The 12826-nt window shown below is 33.3% G+C and overlaps 1 protein-coding gene across 4 annotated transcripts in view; it reads left to right on the top strand.

Annotated features, from left to right (window-relative positions):
• The window catches only part of SPAST (spastin), a 48036-nt gene that overhangs the window by 11839 nt on the left and 23371 nt on the right, over positions 1 to 12826 (top strand). Inside the window, exons 2-4 of one of the 4 annotated variants that reach the window (XM_006197253.3) lie at positions 1509 to 1595; positions 3325 to 3408; positions 8828 to 8923. In XM_006197253.3, the coding sequence (XP_006197315.1) occupies positions 1509 to 1595; positions 3325 to 3408; positions 8828 to 8923 (267 nt within the window). The remainder of the gene's footprint in view (positions 1 to 1508; positions 1596 to 3324; positions 3409 to 8827; positions 8924 to 12826) is intronic. The other 3 variants (XM_015242716.3, XM_031684929.2, XM_006197254.4) reach the window with 3 other exon arrangements.

Raw genomic sequence — 12826 nt, 5'->3', positions numbered from 1 at the left:
GACATTGTTATCAATATCCCTCCCATTCAGAAAGCAAATACTACTTTACTCTTTTCTACAATTTACTCCTTTTTTTTTAAATTAAAAAACCAGAAATACATGGAAACAGCTATTTTCCTTGTAAAAACTAGAAGATAAGCATTCAAATAGTTTGACTTACAACAAATTCTTAATAATTTCTTCATGTGTCATTATCAGGTATGTATTGAGCACTTACTGTGGATCTGACCCTGTGTGAAATACTAATGGCACTGTAATAAGTAAGAAATTACCCTGTCCAAGGGGCTGAATCTTGTTAGTGATCTATTTTGGGGATGGAGGAAGAGGTAGGTGGTACTCATAAGGGGACAGCATTTCTTAGTTGTTGTGTGTGGTGTTTATTATAATAAGACTTCATCTTAGTTATCAAGAGAGTCATATTTTATTGATTTTGAAATTTCAAATTATATATAAGAGTAACATGGAAATTTTTCTTTGATTTAAATAGGGACATGAGCAGTGAGGGTATATCTCAGTGGTAGAGTGTGTACGTAGAATGCACAAGATCCTGGGTTCAACGCCCAGTACCTTGAAATAATAATAATACATTTAAAAAATAATAATAATAAATAAATAAACCTAATTACCTCCTCTCCCCACAAAAAAAAACAAGGATAAAATACTGGGCTTTAAAAAAAGAAAAAAATGTAGGAAAAAAGAATAAGAAAAAAAAGATAAATAAATAAATAGGTTCATGAGTTGGAAAAAATGAAAATCACAGTTGTTATAGGTGATTGCCACTTTTGCTTTACTGTATTTGCCACTTATGAGGCTTCACAGATTCTAAGGACTAAGAAATTAATTTTCAAAACCATTGACATTTGCATATAAGCCTTACCACTTTAAAGAAATATCCCACACATGTTTTGATTATGCTGAATTTTTAGGTCCTTTTAAAGCCTAACTTTGGATCAAGAATAACCTGTCTTATGTTTCAAAGAAAATAGAAATGTGTTACTAAATGGCCACAGCTGTAATCTCATATACCAGTTCTCCTGATGCAGTCACTTGTTAAATAAAAACTAACTCTAGAAATGAGGCACCCAACAATGAACATATTACATCAGATTTGAATACAATTAAAGTTTTTTTCTCACTGTTACTGAAATCATGTTTATTTTTCTCATATATTTTAACACACATTTATTTAAAGTAAATTTTTCTTAAATAAAATTTATCTCTCTAATACAGCATTTCAGTGGTTATAAGCATCAATATCATAAGATGATACGTAAAGGACTCACAGCTCTAAAATTTTGAGAAACTTTGAAGTCTCTATGCCCCTTTGGAAGACTCATATGTACATTAAGATGGTAAAGGTACTAAGAAGTCACTTAGTAACAATTTTCAGGCTTATTTGATCACAACCCTCTTTTTCATGTATCTCCTAATAAGAGCATACTTGGGAAAATGTTTAGTGTATTGGTGTATACTTGTGATTTATACAAATAATTATTTCTATTTTAAAGTAGGACAAAAGGAGCAAGCTGTGGAATGGTATAAGAAAGGTATTGAAGAACTAGAAAAAGGAATAGCTGTCGTAGTTACAGGACAAGGTAAGGTTATATTTATATTTGCTTAGTAGCCATCCCAGATTATAGTCACATGATTGCCCTGATTTCAGATCCATTTATCTTAATGAAGATATTTAACAGATTTTTAAATGTTATTTATAGATTTACTGTTAATGCTTTATTACCTATGCTGAAAATGCAGTTATAACCAGATGTGCTCAAGCTTGGTTACCTATAGAAGTCAGATTAAAAACCAGTACATTACTTATGTCTTCCTTGGAACCATTGTTCGCAATATTTTAACCCTGTTTTTAGCCCTGCTTTTGAAACCTGGTCCTTTCCTCATTGTCGAGGCAGGGAAGGAGTGGTTAATCCATAGACTCTCTTTTGCACTGTGATTAATGTTTGACTGCATGATAAAATATGAGCTGTAATATCTTATCTTGATTCACACATGACTGTTTAAAACCAAAGCAGTTATTTCTCATCTCTACTTTCCTATCATCTCAAATTAAAAATTGAGAGTCTAATTATCTTTAAATATATAGACATCTCTTGCACACATACTGTGTGCCCAAGCGTCATTGTATTTACTTCATATGTATCATATCTTTTTAATTTTCACCACAACTCTATGCTCTGAGGCTACTACTGTTGTCCTTTTCAGATGAAAAACCTTAAGTGTGAAGAAGTAAGTAACTTCCCTGAAGTCTCGTAGACAATGGCAGCAAGTGGTAGAGTCAGGATTTGAACCCAGGCAGTCTGACTTCAGAGCCTGAATTCTTAAATATAATGCTGTGAATGTTGTGTGATATGTGGGTACCACTATTAAATAAGCAAAGTACTTCACCTTATCATAGTTAAAATAAATTCAGAAGCAAAAATTTGAGTACATAGACAAAGAAACTTAGCCTTATGAGTCAGTCCACCCAGTGGATGTTTTATCTGGCTGGTTAATTTTATTGCTTGTGTCAGCTAATCTCCAGTAATTGCAATTTGGCCAATATTTACTATGGTTTTTTTCTCTCTCCTTTTTATTTGGAGTATTTCTCTAGCTATTGATCTCCTGCATAAAAGAGAGTAGAATAGAACAAGTAAATATGGGAGGTTGGGTCTTGGAGACTTTGATTAGTTTATGAGCATGACTTTATGAATTATGTACAAAATATATTTGCTGTTCTTTGTCAATTGCATAGAAGAAGAGTTAGAAGAAAACGAGTTGGTTGTAAGAACAATAGTATTTTATTGCATCAAATATGCCTTTGATTGTACCACTAAGAGAAAAAGCAATCAGTTAAACTATGACACATTCTCTTCTTATCACATAGAATTTGAATGTTAACCTTATTGAATACGCTGTCTTAATCTTATTTAGATGTAACTACAACCAAAGTATTAATATCTATCACCAAATTTGTGCATGCACAGGCAGTGACAAACTATATATGGTTGGAGTCAGGCTGATAGCATTATTAGTAAGTTGGCACTAGTTGTAAAACATATCCCAATTTCAAAGATTTTTAAATGTAGGGGAAAATCTATGTCTCAAAACATGAAATCCATAAAATGCCACAGTAGGTCTGAAATCATCATAAGGAACTGTAACTGATTTTTTAAAGATATTACTTGAAAATAATATTTTCTTAATTTCTTTGTAGCGGCTTTGACTCCCCATGAGATTAGTTGGTGTGATAATTTATCTTGAAGCAGTATTAGTAGGGAAAGGTAGACACTCTTATTCTTAATTCTTTTTTTCTGCTTTTTCTTTCAGGTGAACAGTGTGAAAGAGCTAGACGCCTTCAAGCTAAAATGATGACCAATTTGGTTATGGCCAAGGACCGTTTACAACTATTAGGTATCAATTAAAGAATTGTATAATTGGAATAAGATTTATTTGATATCTGTGTTCAGTGACACTTTAGATGGAAATAAATCAGTGATCTTGAAAATGTATTCTAGGCTTTTTTTTAGCTTACAGAAAGTTTATCTTACTTTACAAACAGAAGAGTGTAACGAACTAATTATCTATCACTCAACTTTAATAATTATCAGCTCATTGTCAATCTTGATTTAAGACTGGCAAACTACAGCTAAACCTATTTCACTGCCTGTTTTTATAAGTTGGCACACAGATACTCCCATTCCTCTCATTCAGATAGATAATTATCTGGCTTCTTTCCTGCTACAGTAACAGAGTTAGTTGATACTGAGATCATACAGCCCTCTAAGCTTTTTAATATAGAGCTTTTAAAAATATTTTAATATTTACTATCAGGCTTTTTACAGAAAAATTTTGCCAGCCCCAGTTTATTTTCTCCTACTGTCGTATTACTATTTTGAAGCAGTTTCTTGACATCTTTTTACTTCATTTATAAGTATTTCGTATTGTATCTTTAGAAGATAACAATACCTTAAAAATAAAATTATCAAAATACCATTATCATTCTAAGAGATAACCAATAATTCTTTTAATATTAACCAAAAAAATGGCCCAAAATGGTCAGTTTCCATTTATATATAGTATATAAATAATGTCCAGTCAGTATCTCGTAACTTAACAATTTTTAATTTTTTTAAATAATTTAATTGTTTATATCAGGATCTTAAGAATATCCATATTATATGTCTCTTTTAATGTACAAGTCTATCTGGTTTTCTTTTTCTTGCAATTTATTTGCCACATAGTGTTTCCTGCAGTTTGACTTTTGTTGAATGCAACTCCATGGTATCTTTTAATATGTTCTTCTGTTCTTCCTATAAATTGATATATAACCTTGACTGGATTGAAAGTTGGTTTTTATTTTTTAATGATAAGACTACTTGATAGGTGGTTTTGTGATTGTCCGTCGATAGTTCTTGTGTTGGCAGACTTGTGCCTAGTGACATTATAACTCATTCTTTCTGCATTCATCAGCTGGAAAATGTCTATAAAGAGAAACTTCTCATCTTCTATTTGAAGGCATAGGTTTTAAAAATGTATTCTTAAAGTAAATCTACGTCTAAAACAAAGTGGAACTAAAACCCATCCTTCTTGGGTGGTTCTATCATATTATAGAATTATAGAAGGAATCTAACTCGTAGTAAGTACTCACAAATGCTGATTTTTGTTCATCTCCTTATCAGTGTGTAATCGTCACCTGTGCTTTTGTGTACATACTTACACATATATATTTTATTCATTCATTCATTCATTGATCCATTCTTACATGGTCCATTGTGTTTATAAATGTTTTGCCCCACATTGTTGAGAAAGAAACCCTCACTGTTTTCAGATGGCTAACAAGACAGTGTTCCCCTGGCTTCTGTGGCTGACAGAGTTTGCCTTCTTACTTACTAAATGGAGGTTATTACTGTGTCAAATAAAATTAGATATATCAAAAATTACTGTAGTAAAAATAATTATCTAATTGTTCTAATTGGTACAGTGCCTTTCAGTATATATACAGAGTATCAATATGATGCAGATTAACTTTGATTATGAAACATTTTGTTACATTTCAAATTGAATAGTTTAGGGTTGGTTTTTAGCTTTTATTTGAAGTTGTGATATGATGAAACTTTGGAAGCATCTCATCAATTTATAGACTTCTTTTTGAGTGCAACTTTGTAATTTCTTGTTTATTAGAGGAGAAGACAAAAAAGAGGATATATAACATAAAGCTAGGCTTTAAAAGAATTAATATTTTGGATTTTGCTGTCTGTTATCCTTAAAAGTGCTGTGTGTCCATTCATGAAAAATGGTACTTTAAAAAAGAGGTGGGCTAGATGGCATCATCTACATTTTCCTGTCTTCTGATATCTCAGGATGTCTGGGAGTTATATACCAAAGACAGGAAAAGAGAGGTGTGCACAAGTACATAGTAGAGCATATTTGTGTATTGTGTGTTGGTTAAGAAATGGGAGCTTTTCAGAGGTGGATGCCTGATAGGTATCTAATTAGGTTGGAGAATGGTACTGGGGGTTCCCCATACAAACTGGTTTGAGAGGATGCAGCCTCTTTGCTAAAGATGGGAAGAGTTCATATATATAATATATCTTTAATTTAGTGATAGTGAACCTTAGAGCAAAGTTTAATTGTAAAACCTATTATAGATAAAAAGATAATTTTGGCATTGGCATCTTGGAATACTTGGCAGTCATTGTTTCTTCTTTTAAAATTTAACTTCATTCACTATCTCATTATTAAGTTCTTACTCTGTATCAGGTACAGTGCCAAGGGATATAAACTGAATTTATTTATTAACTCAGCAAATATTTGTTGGGTGATTACTGTATTCTAGGCACTTCTTGATATCGATAAGGATCCCTCTGTCATTGAGTTTATATTCCAGCAAGGAGAAGACTGACAGTAGTCAGTAAACATAAAGAATAAAAAAGTTACACCACATGTTAGTAGGTGATAAATACACAGAAAAAAGAAAACATACAACACAGTAAGGAAGATTAGGAGTATATGGGAGGTGGTTTGGATTTTTAGTTTTAAATAGAATGGTCAGAGTATGCCTCTTTGAGAAGTTGACATCCGTTAGCCTTGCAGGTATCTGGAAGAAGAATGGTCCAAAGAGAAGTAAGAGCCAGTACAAAACCTTAGGAAAACACACCTGGTATGTTTGAAAAGCATCAAAGAGACCAGTGTGCCACAGCAAGGAAAGTATGGTAGATACGAGGTCAGAGAATTTATGGGGGGGAGGTCATCACAACATGCAGGATCTTACAGGCCACTATGAAGATATGAGCTTTTACCACCTGTGAAGTAGGGAGCAGTTATAAGGATTTTTAGGAAATTCCTTTACTAAAGGACATCATCTGACTTAAATTTAAAAAGGAACACCCTGGCTGTTATGTTACAAGGGTATGTTATGTTCCGAGAATAGAACCAAGGAGGACAAGAAGGACCACTTTTGCAGTAAACGAGGAAAAAAATGATGGAAACTTAGAGTAACGAGTGATTGGATTATGATTATATTTGAAGGTTGAACAAACAGAGTTACGGATAGGTTGGATAAAACGCTCCTCTCTTTAAGGCTCTCATGATATAGTGGGTGAGGCAGACATAGATATCATCACTGTCAATTGGAGATAGACAAATATTTTGTAGGGATGAGAAAATAGGTGTCTGAGAAGTCTTCCTGGAAAGAGTGAAGCCTAAAGTGGGGATTAAAAAAGATGAATAAAAATTATTAAAGAATGTTTGGGAGAAAAGATGTTTCAGGAGGAAGTAAGAGCATGGACATAGATTCAGGGACAAGGAAAAGCAGGGTGCTGGTAGAGACATGAATTTGTGATTGCTCAGGCATAGGAAATGTAGGCAGATCATGAAGGGCCCTGTTCATTATATAAAGGAGCTTGAGTGCTAATCTGTGGGCAGTGGGAAGCTGCTAAAGGGCTTTAAGCAGAAAAGTTATGTGGTAAGATTTCCCTCACAAGTAGATCACTGAGATGATTGTGTGGGGATTGCATGTGAAGGGATCAAGAAGCAAGGTGATTTATTTTAAATCATTGGTTAATCAACAGAACTTTCAGTCACTCTAAAAGAAAGCATTAAACTAAGTTTACTTTCTACAACAACAAAAATTGAATTGGAACAGAGTCACATTAGCTGTGTCCTGCTAGTGTACGTGTGTGTGTTTCCCTGCACATAAAACGTCTAAATGCTACACATTCAAAAAACAAGTCCTGTGGCTTTTTATTCTTAGTTATTAGTTATATTAGTTATCAAAACTAAAGATTTAATTTCTGTTTATTTTTACTATATGATGAATGTTTACATGAACTTTTTGTTAAATTGCAATGAAGAAAGTGTTAATTGATAAAGAAGACATTTACAAATCAATTTTTTCTAATTTATGTCTTTTACCAACACAAATGGTTTCTTTCTCAATATGGTGATTTGAAGAGTATTATCATTGAGGAAAATCAGATGACCTGCTTGTTAACTAACCAAAAAAAGGGCTCCAAGGTATATTGTATCAGCCGGTTCTAGGATACAAAAGCTGTGCAGTACTTTGTGCTTTGTGCAGGAAGGGTAGCTGCTATTTAACCTGTCCCAAAGGCATGTGTCGTTGTACCAAAAACCAAGCATGGCGCCTGCTTGTCTGACCTTAGAAATGAAAGCTTAGGAGAGTTGCTATGTATGTGTGACATATTTGCATGTGTTCATTGACTTCTTAGTAACGGAGAAAAGAATCAGTAATGGTAACTTGTAGTATTTCAACAAAGTGCATGTGGTCAAATTGGGCCCCTATTATGAATGAGGCACAGAATAGATACTTCATGTATGAGACCCTCAGAAAGCTGACACTAAAGCAAGTTTGTATTAGTGTGTAAATGGTGGAACAGGGTGTCAACTAGCCACATGGATTGACTTGACTGGGCAAAGAGAGTACAGCAGTGACGGAAAATGGCAAGGAGGCTACCCTCTTGGGTTTTGAGTGCTAGACATAATGACCCAGATCTTGAGAGGGTTTGCTGTTATTTGAAGTGGGGGTAGAGTTGATATTATACTTTAAAATCTTGATTAATTTAAAATAGGTAATATAGGCACATGCCACGGAATTTCAAAAGTTTAAATATGAGAAGCATCCATCCCATACTGTGCCCCAGCCACTCATTTCCCCTCCCAAGAGGCAGCTGGTATTACCACTTTCTCTGGGTCATTTTTAGAGATGATTTTCATACATTCAAGTATACACACGTGTGTATTTAAATAAGTGGTAGGATACTATACGCATAGTTCTGCAGCCTGCTTATTCCATTCTGCTTTATTGCCTTCACCTTTTGCCTAACATATGTTAATGTAGCTGAATATGGCATTTCCTAGACACTCCTTATAGTTTCCTTGTAGGTCATTTCTCCTTTCCTTTTATCTTTTCAGTTCGTAGCCAACTCACAGCCCACTTCCTTGGTAAATAAAGCCTTTTTAATGTTCTCTTTCTGTCTCCATGATGCTCTCCCTACACAATGATTTGGACATATTAGATATTCAGAAAATGGTGATGGCAGTGACACAAAATTGCCTCAGATTACCAAACCTGAATAAGGCTTATTTTGAACATGGTCATTCATGTGTTCATTTCTGTTGCTATCTTAATGTCTTCATTTTTACTAATTATATTTTTAAGATAATTTTATATGAATGCAAAAACCCGTGTCATATGACAACTTTGTAACACCTTGAATCACTTTTCATTTTCACGAATACATTTTATTTTTTCCGTTATGTATTTTTTCCTTTTTGTTTATTTTGTTCTTTTTTACACCCCTCTGTTGCATAGAGAAGCTGCAACCAGTTTTGCAATTTTCCAAGTCACAAACGGACGTCTATAATGACAGTACTAACTTGACATGCCGCAACGGACATCTTCAGTCAGGTGGGTTTAGGTTAACTAACACGTAAGATAATAGAGCTTGCATGTAAAGTAGCGCCTGATAATGTTGATTTGATTTTAGAATAGGGATTTGATTGGCTTTTGTTTTCACATGGCTGTGTGGGAAATACAGTATCCCTATCATTCATGGTGTGTAAACATGTAACAAATAGGATATAGCCATTCTCAGCATGTTTTATTTGTATATTTTGCAACCTCCAGTTTTTGAGATTGTAAAATATGAAGGTTCATTTTCCTAAATTATTTTTTTAACATTTTTTATTGATTTATAATCATTTTACAATGTTGTGTCAATTTTCCTAAATTATTAAGATACTCTTTTGTTTCTGTTTTATTTTGAGATTTTATGCTTTTTTGTAGGTGCCAAGATTTTATGAAGTACTGTTTATTGAGGCAGAAATTTTAATTTTTCTTTGTTAAATACCAATTTTCAGCATACATACATTTTCATATATACGATAAGTGAATGTTTTTATCATGGTACCTGTCAGAAAAAAATTTGAAACTGAGTTCACCTAGTGAGGAGAAACATTAGAATACTATTACTTACTGTGGGTTAAATTGGTTTTCCATGAGCTTTGGGTATCACATAAACTCCTATAGAAAATTAAATGCTTTTTTTTGTTGTTGTTTTATTTGAGTCAGGGGGAATCTTCATTTCCTAGGTTCTCTGACATCTTGGCTAATGTTATTGGTGACTTTGTCAGAATTAGTTCTATGTCCAGGGCTTACATTTTTTTTACCTACGTATTCCTTTGTTCAAATTGCAGTGGAAAAACCTTAATTTAGACTGTAAGATAGCTGCTTTCTTTAGTCATATGTAATTTTTTTAAGTAAGATTTCAATAAAGAAGAAGTAGTGTGAGTGGATTTCTGTGGCTGGAAGAGACAGTTGGTCATCAACTTTCCCTCATGGCTTCACCTCGCCCTTGAGGAGTTCTCACTCTGATTTGGTCTTCCCATACAGAGCCCCACCTCAGTAGCTATATTCCTTTTCCCATTCCTTCCTGTACCTGATTTAAAATACCATTTCAAGTATAGAGATAAGCATTTTGTTTGTTTCTATTAGCATGGCTGTAAAAGGCTGACATTTTCATAATGAACATTTTGAAAAAACAAAGAAATGTAAGAATGCACCATGTATAAATAATGAAGTTTTCAAAATACAAATTCGAGATCCTAATAATCCTACCAGGGTAAACAGCAAAATTTTCTAGCCCTGTAGAGCTGGTAGGCCTTTCCTTTGTTATCTTGATTTTCTTCTACTTTATTCCACGTGCAAAATCCCATGGTATTTTCCTGCCATGTTGGGGGTTGGAGAGGAGGAAGCAGCTTTCTCTTCTGTGACCCATTTTAAAAAATCAAACTGTCTTATTTTAAATCCCTGGTTATCAGTTGTATTCTGTTTTCTGGTTGGGAGGACATACTGACTTCACAGCTAATTTACGCAGGACTAGTGTTTGATAAGCGTTGAATCTTAGTGAATGAGCTGGCTCATTCATACCTAGTTCATTTGTGTCCAGCCACTTATGGAAAGAACATTCTGTGCTGTTTCACTTGGATGAGTTACTTCATCTCTCATAGGAAATGCTGTTTCACTTGGATGAGTTACTTCATCTCTCATAGGAAATAGATACGCCAAAGTCTACTTAATTAGTTCAATGTATTACCTACAATGTCCAATTTTAAAGTTAAAATTACTAGACATGCAAAGAAATAGGAAATGGTGACCCTTACCTAAGAAAAAAATCAGTCAGTAGAAACTGACTCTTGACTGGGTCCAAATGTTGAATTTAACAGATAAAGACTTCAAAGCAGCTATGATAAATATGTTCAGAGAATTAAAAGAAAATATGGCATATGTTAACAAACTTGCAGTCTTAGCAGAGAATGTAAGCTATAAAATAAAAGTAATGGAAGTTTTAAAGTTGAAAAGTACAGTTGCTGAAATAAAAAAAAAAGTTACTGGATAGCATTAACAGCAGATTGGATATGTCAAATGAAAGATTCAGTCACCTTGAACCTAGATGAGTAGAAATTAATAAATCAGATGACTCCAGTATTCAGAAAGCAGATTAGTGTCTGCTTAGGGTCAGGGGCAGTAAGAAGGATGGAGTGCAAATGGATACAAGGAAACTTTGGCCATGACGAAAACATTTTGTATCTTGATTTTAGTGGCTATTTTGCCAATATATACTACACATTTTATATGCATGCAATTTATTATTCATAGATTATACCCCAAAATGTTTAATAAAAATAAATACTGAAAGGTTTATAAAGAAAATAATGTTCCCCTTCCTACCTGTTACATCTCCCTTTTTTTACCTTCATCCTTAGTTTGGCTCCTCATACAATATTTAACTCTTTGCTGTTTTTTCTTATGCTTTTACTATAGTTTCAAATATTATGCTTGTATTGCTATTCCTGATTTGTTGGGTTTTGGTAGGTATTGGCTTCTTTTTCAGGTAGAAGAAGTCCTAGTTCTCTTATGCCATGATTATTCTTCATCTCCATTATTATCACTATTTCCAGTTACATTGAAAAATTACATTTCACATTATTATAACTTAGTAAATATTGTTTACCCATAGCCAAATAGTATACTCTATTTTTCTTTTTGGATTTTTCCTCCCTACATGTTGTCTGATTTTCTTCTTGCTCTCTAACTTCATATTACAGTTTTTTTTACTCATTTCTGTGTTTAATCTGCTTTTTAACTGAAAGAATTCCTTTAGCAGTACTTTTTTTTTAAACTTTTTTTTATTGAGTTATAGTTAGCAATACTTTTAATGAGGGTTTGTAGATAGTAAATTCTCTTAGCCTTTCTGATGTCTGATAATATCTGTGTTCTTACATGACAGATCACCTTACTATAGAATAGATAAAAGTTAACATTTTTTTTTCTGTCAGCATTTTGAGCATACTCTGTTGCCTACTGAACTTTGTTATTTTTATGAAAAGTCTGCTATCATTCTCACAGTTCCTTGTGAAAATTTCTATCCATTTATAACTCAGGACTGTGTGTATTTTCTGTCTGAAGAAATTCTCCAGTCTCCTTTTTTCCGTCTGAAATGTATAATACTTACCATCACCCTAGACAGATCTTGCTTTTATTTACATCTTTACTTTTCCTTATTGTCATTCCCTTTTCTGGATTGCTTTCCTGCTTCTTCTCTTAGGGTCATTATCCATTAGTTCCTTAAACGTATGGTTCAGAACTTTGCATTTATTCACTGGAAAAACCCCTTGATTAATTTCCTATGCTTTAATGTTTCCTCCTTTTGCGTTTCCTTAAACTATATTAAGGAATTTGATGACAAAGGCAAAAATAAGTCTTTCTTTTCTCTAGGCTACTCTGATTTGCTGACTGATTAACATCTGTCTTCACAGTAAATATTTTATTAATAAACTGTAATGTTTGTTATATAGTATATAAAAATATCATTTAGAAGCAGTGAGATTTGGACATTCAGAAGTGTGTAATTTATGTAGAAGAGCACACTCTAAGTAGGTCAGGTGACCTTTTATACTTACTGTTTATTTACATACGGATAACATAACATATTTGGCATGTTAAAAACCACATCTTTATACCCTTTTTTGGGAGGGGAGGTGATTAGGTTTATTTATTTATTTAATGGGCAGATACTGGGAATTGAACCCAGGATCTCTTGCGTGCAGAGTGTGCACTTTACCCTCCCTGCTTTAAGCACTTTAAATTAAAATTATTTTTAAAACTCTTTTAATGACACAGACTGGACTTTTATTCTATTTTGTAGTCTTAAAAGTTTGGAACAAGTGCTATTTTTTTTTCCTCTGTACAACCTATCCCTAATGCCTTTACTGTGTTTTGTTTCTTGAATTTTTGGCAACTTTATTTGCT

The sequence above is a fragment of the Vicugna pacos genome, chromosome 15, assembly GCF_048564905.1.
Source record: "Vicugna pacos chromosome 15, VicPac4, whole genome shotgun sequence".
In the NCBI taxonomy this organism is placed as follows: Eukaryota; Metazoa; Chordata; class Mammalia; order Artiodactyla; family Camelidae; genus Vicugna; species Vicugna pacos.
Note: the sequence above shows the minus strand (reverse complement) of the source record. Positions and strands in the feature narration are given on the sequence as shown.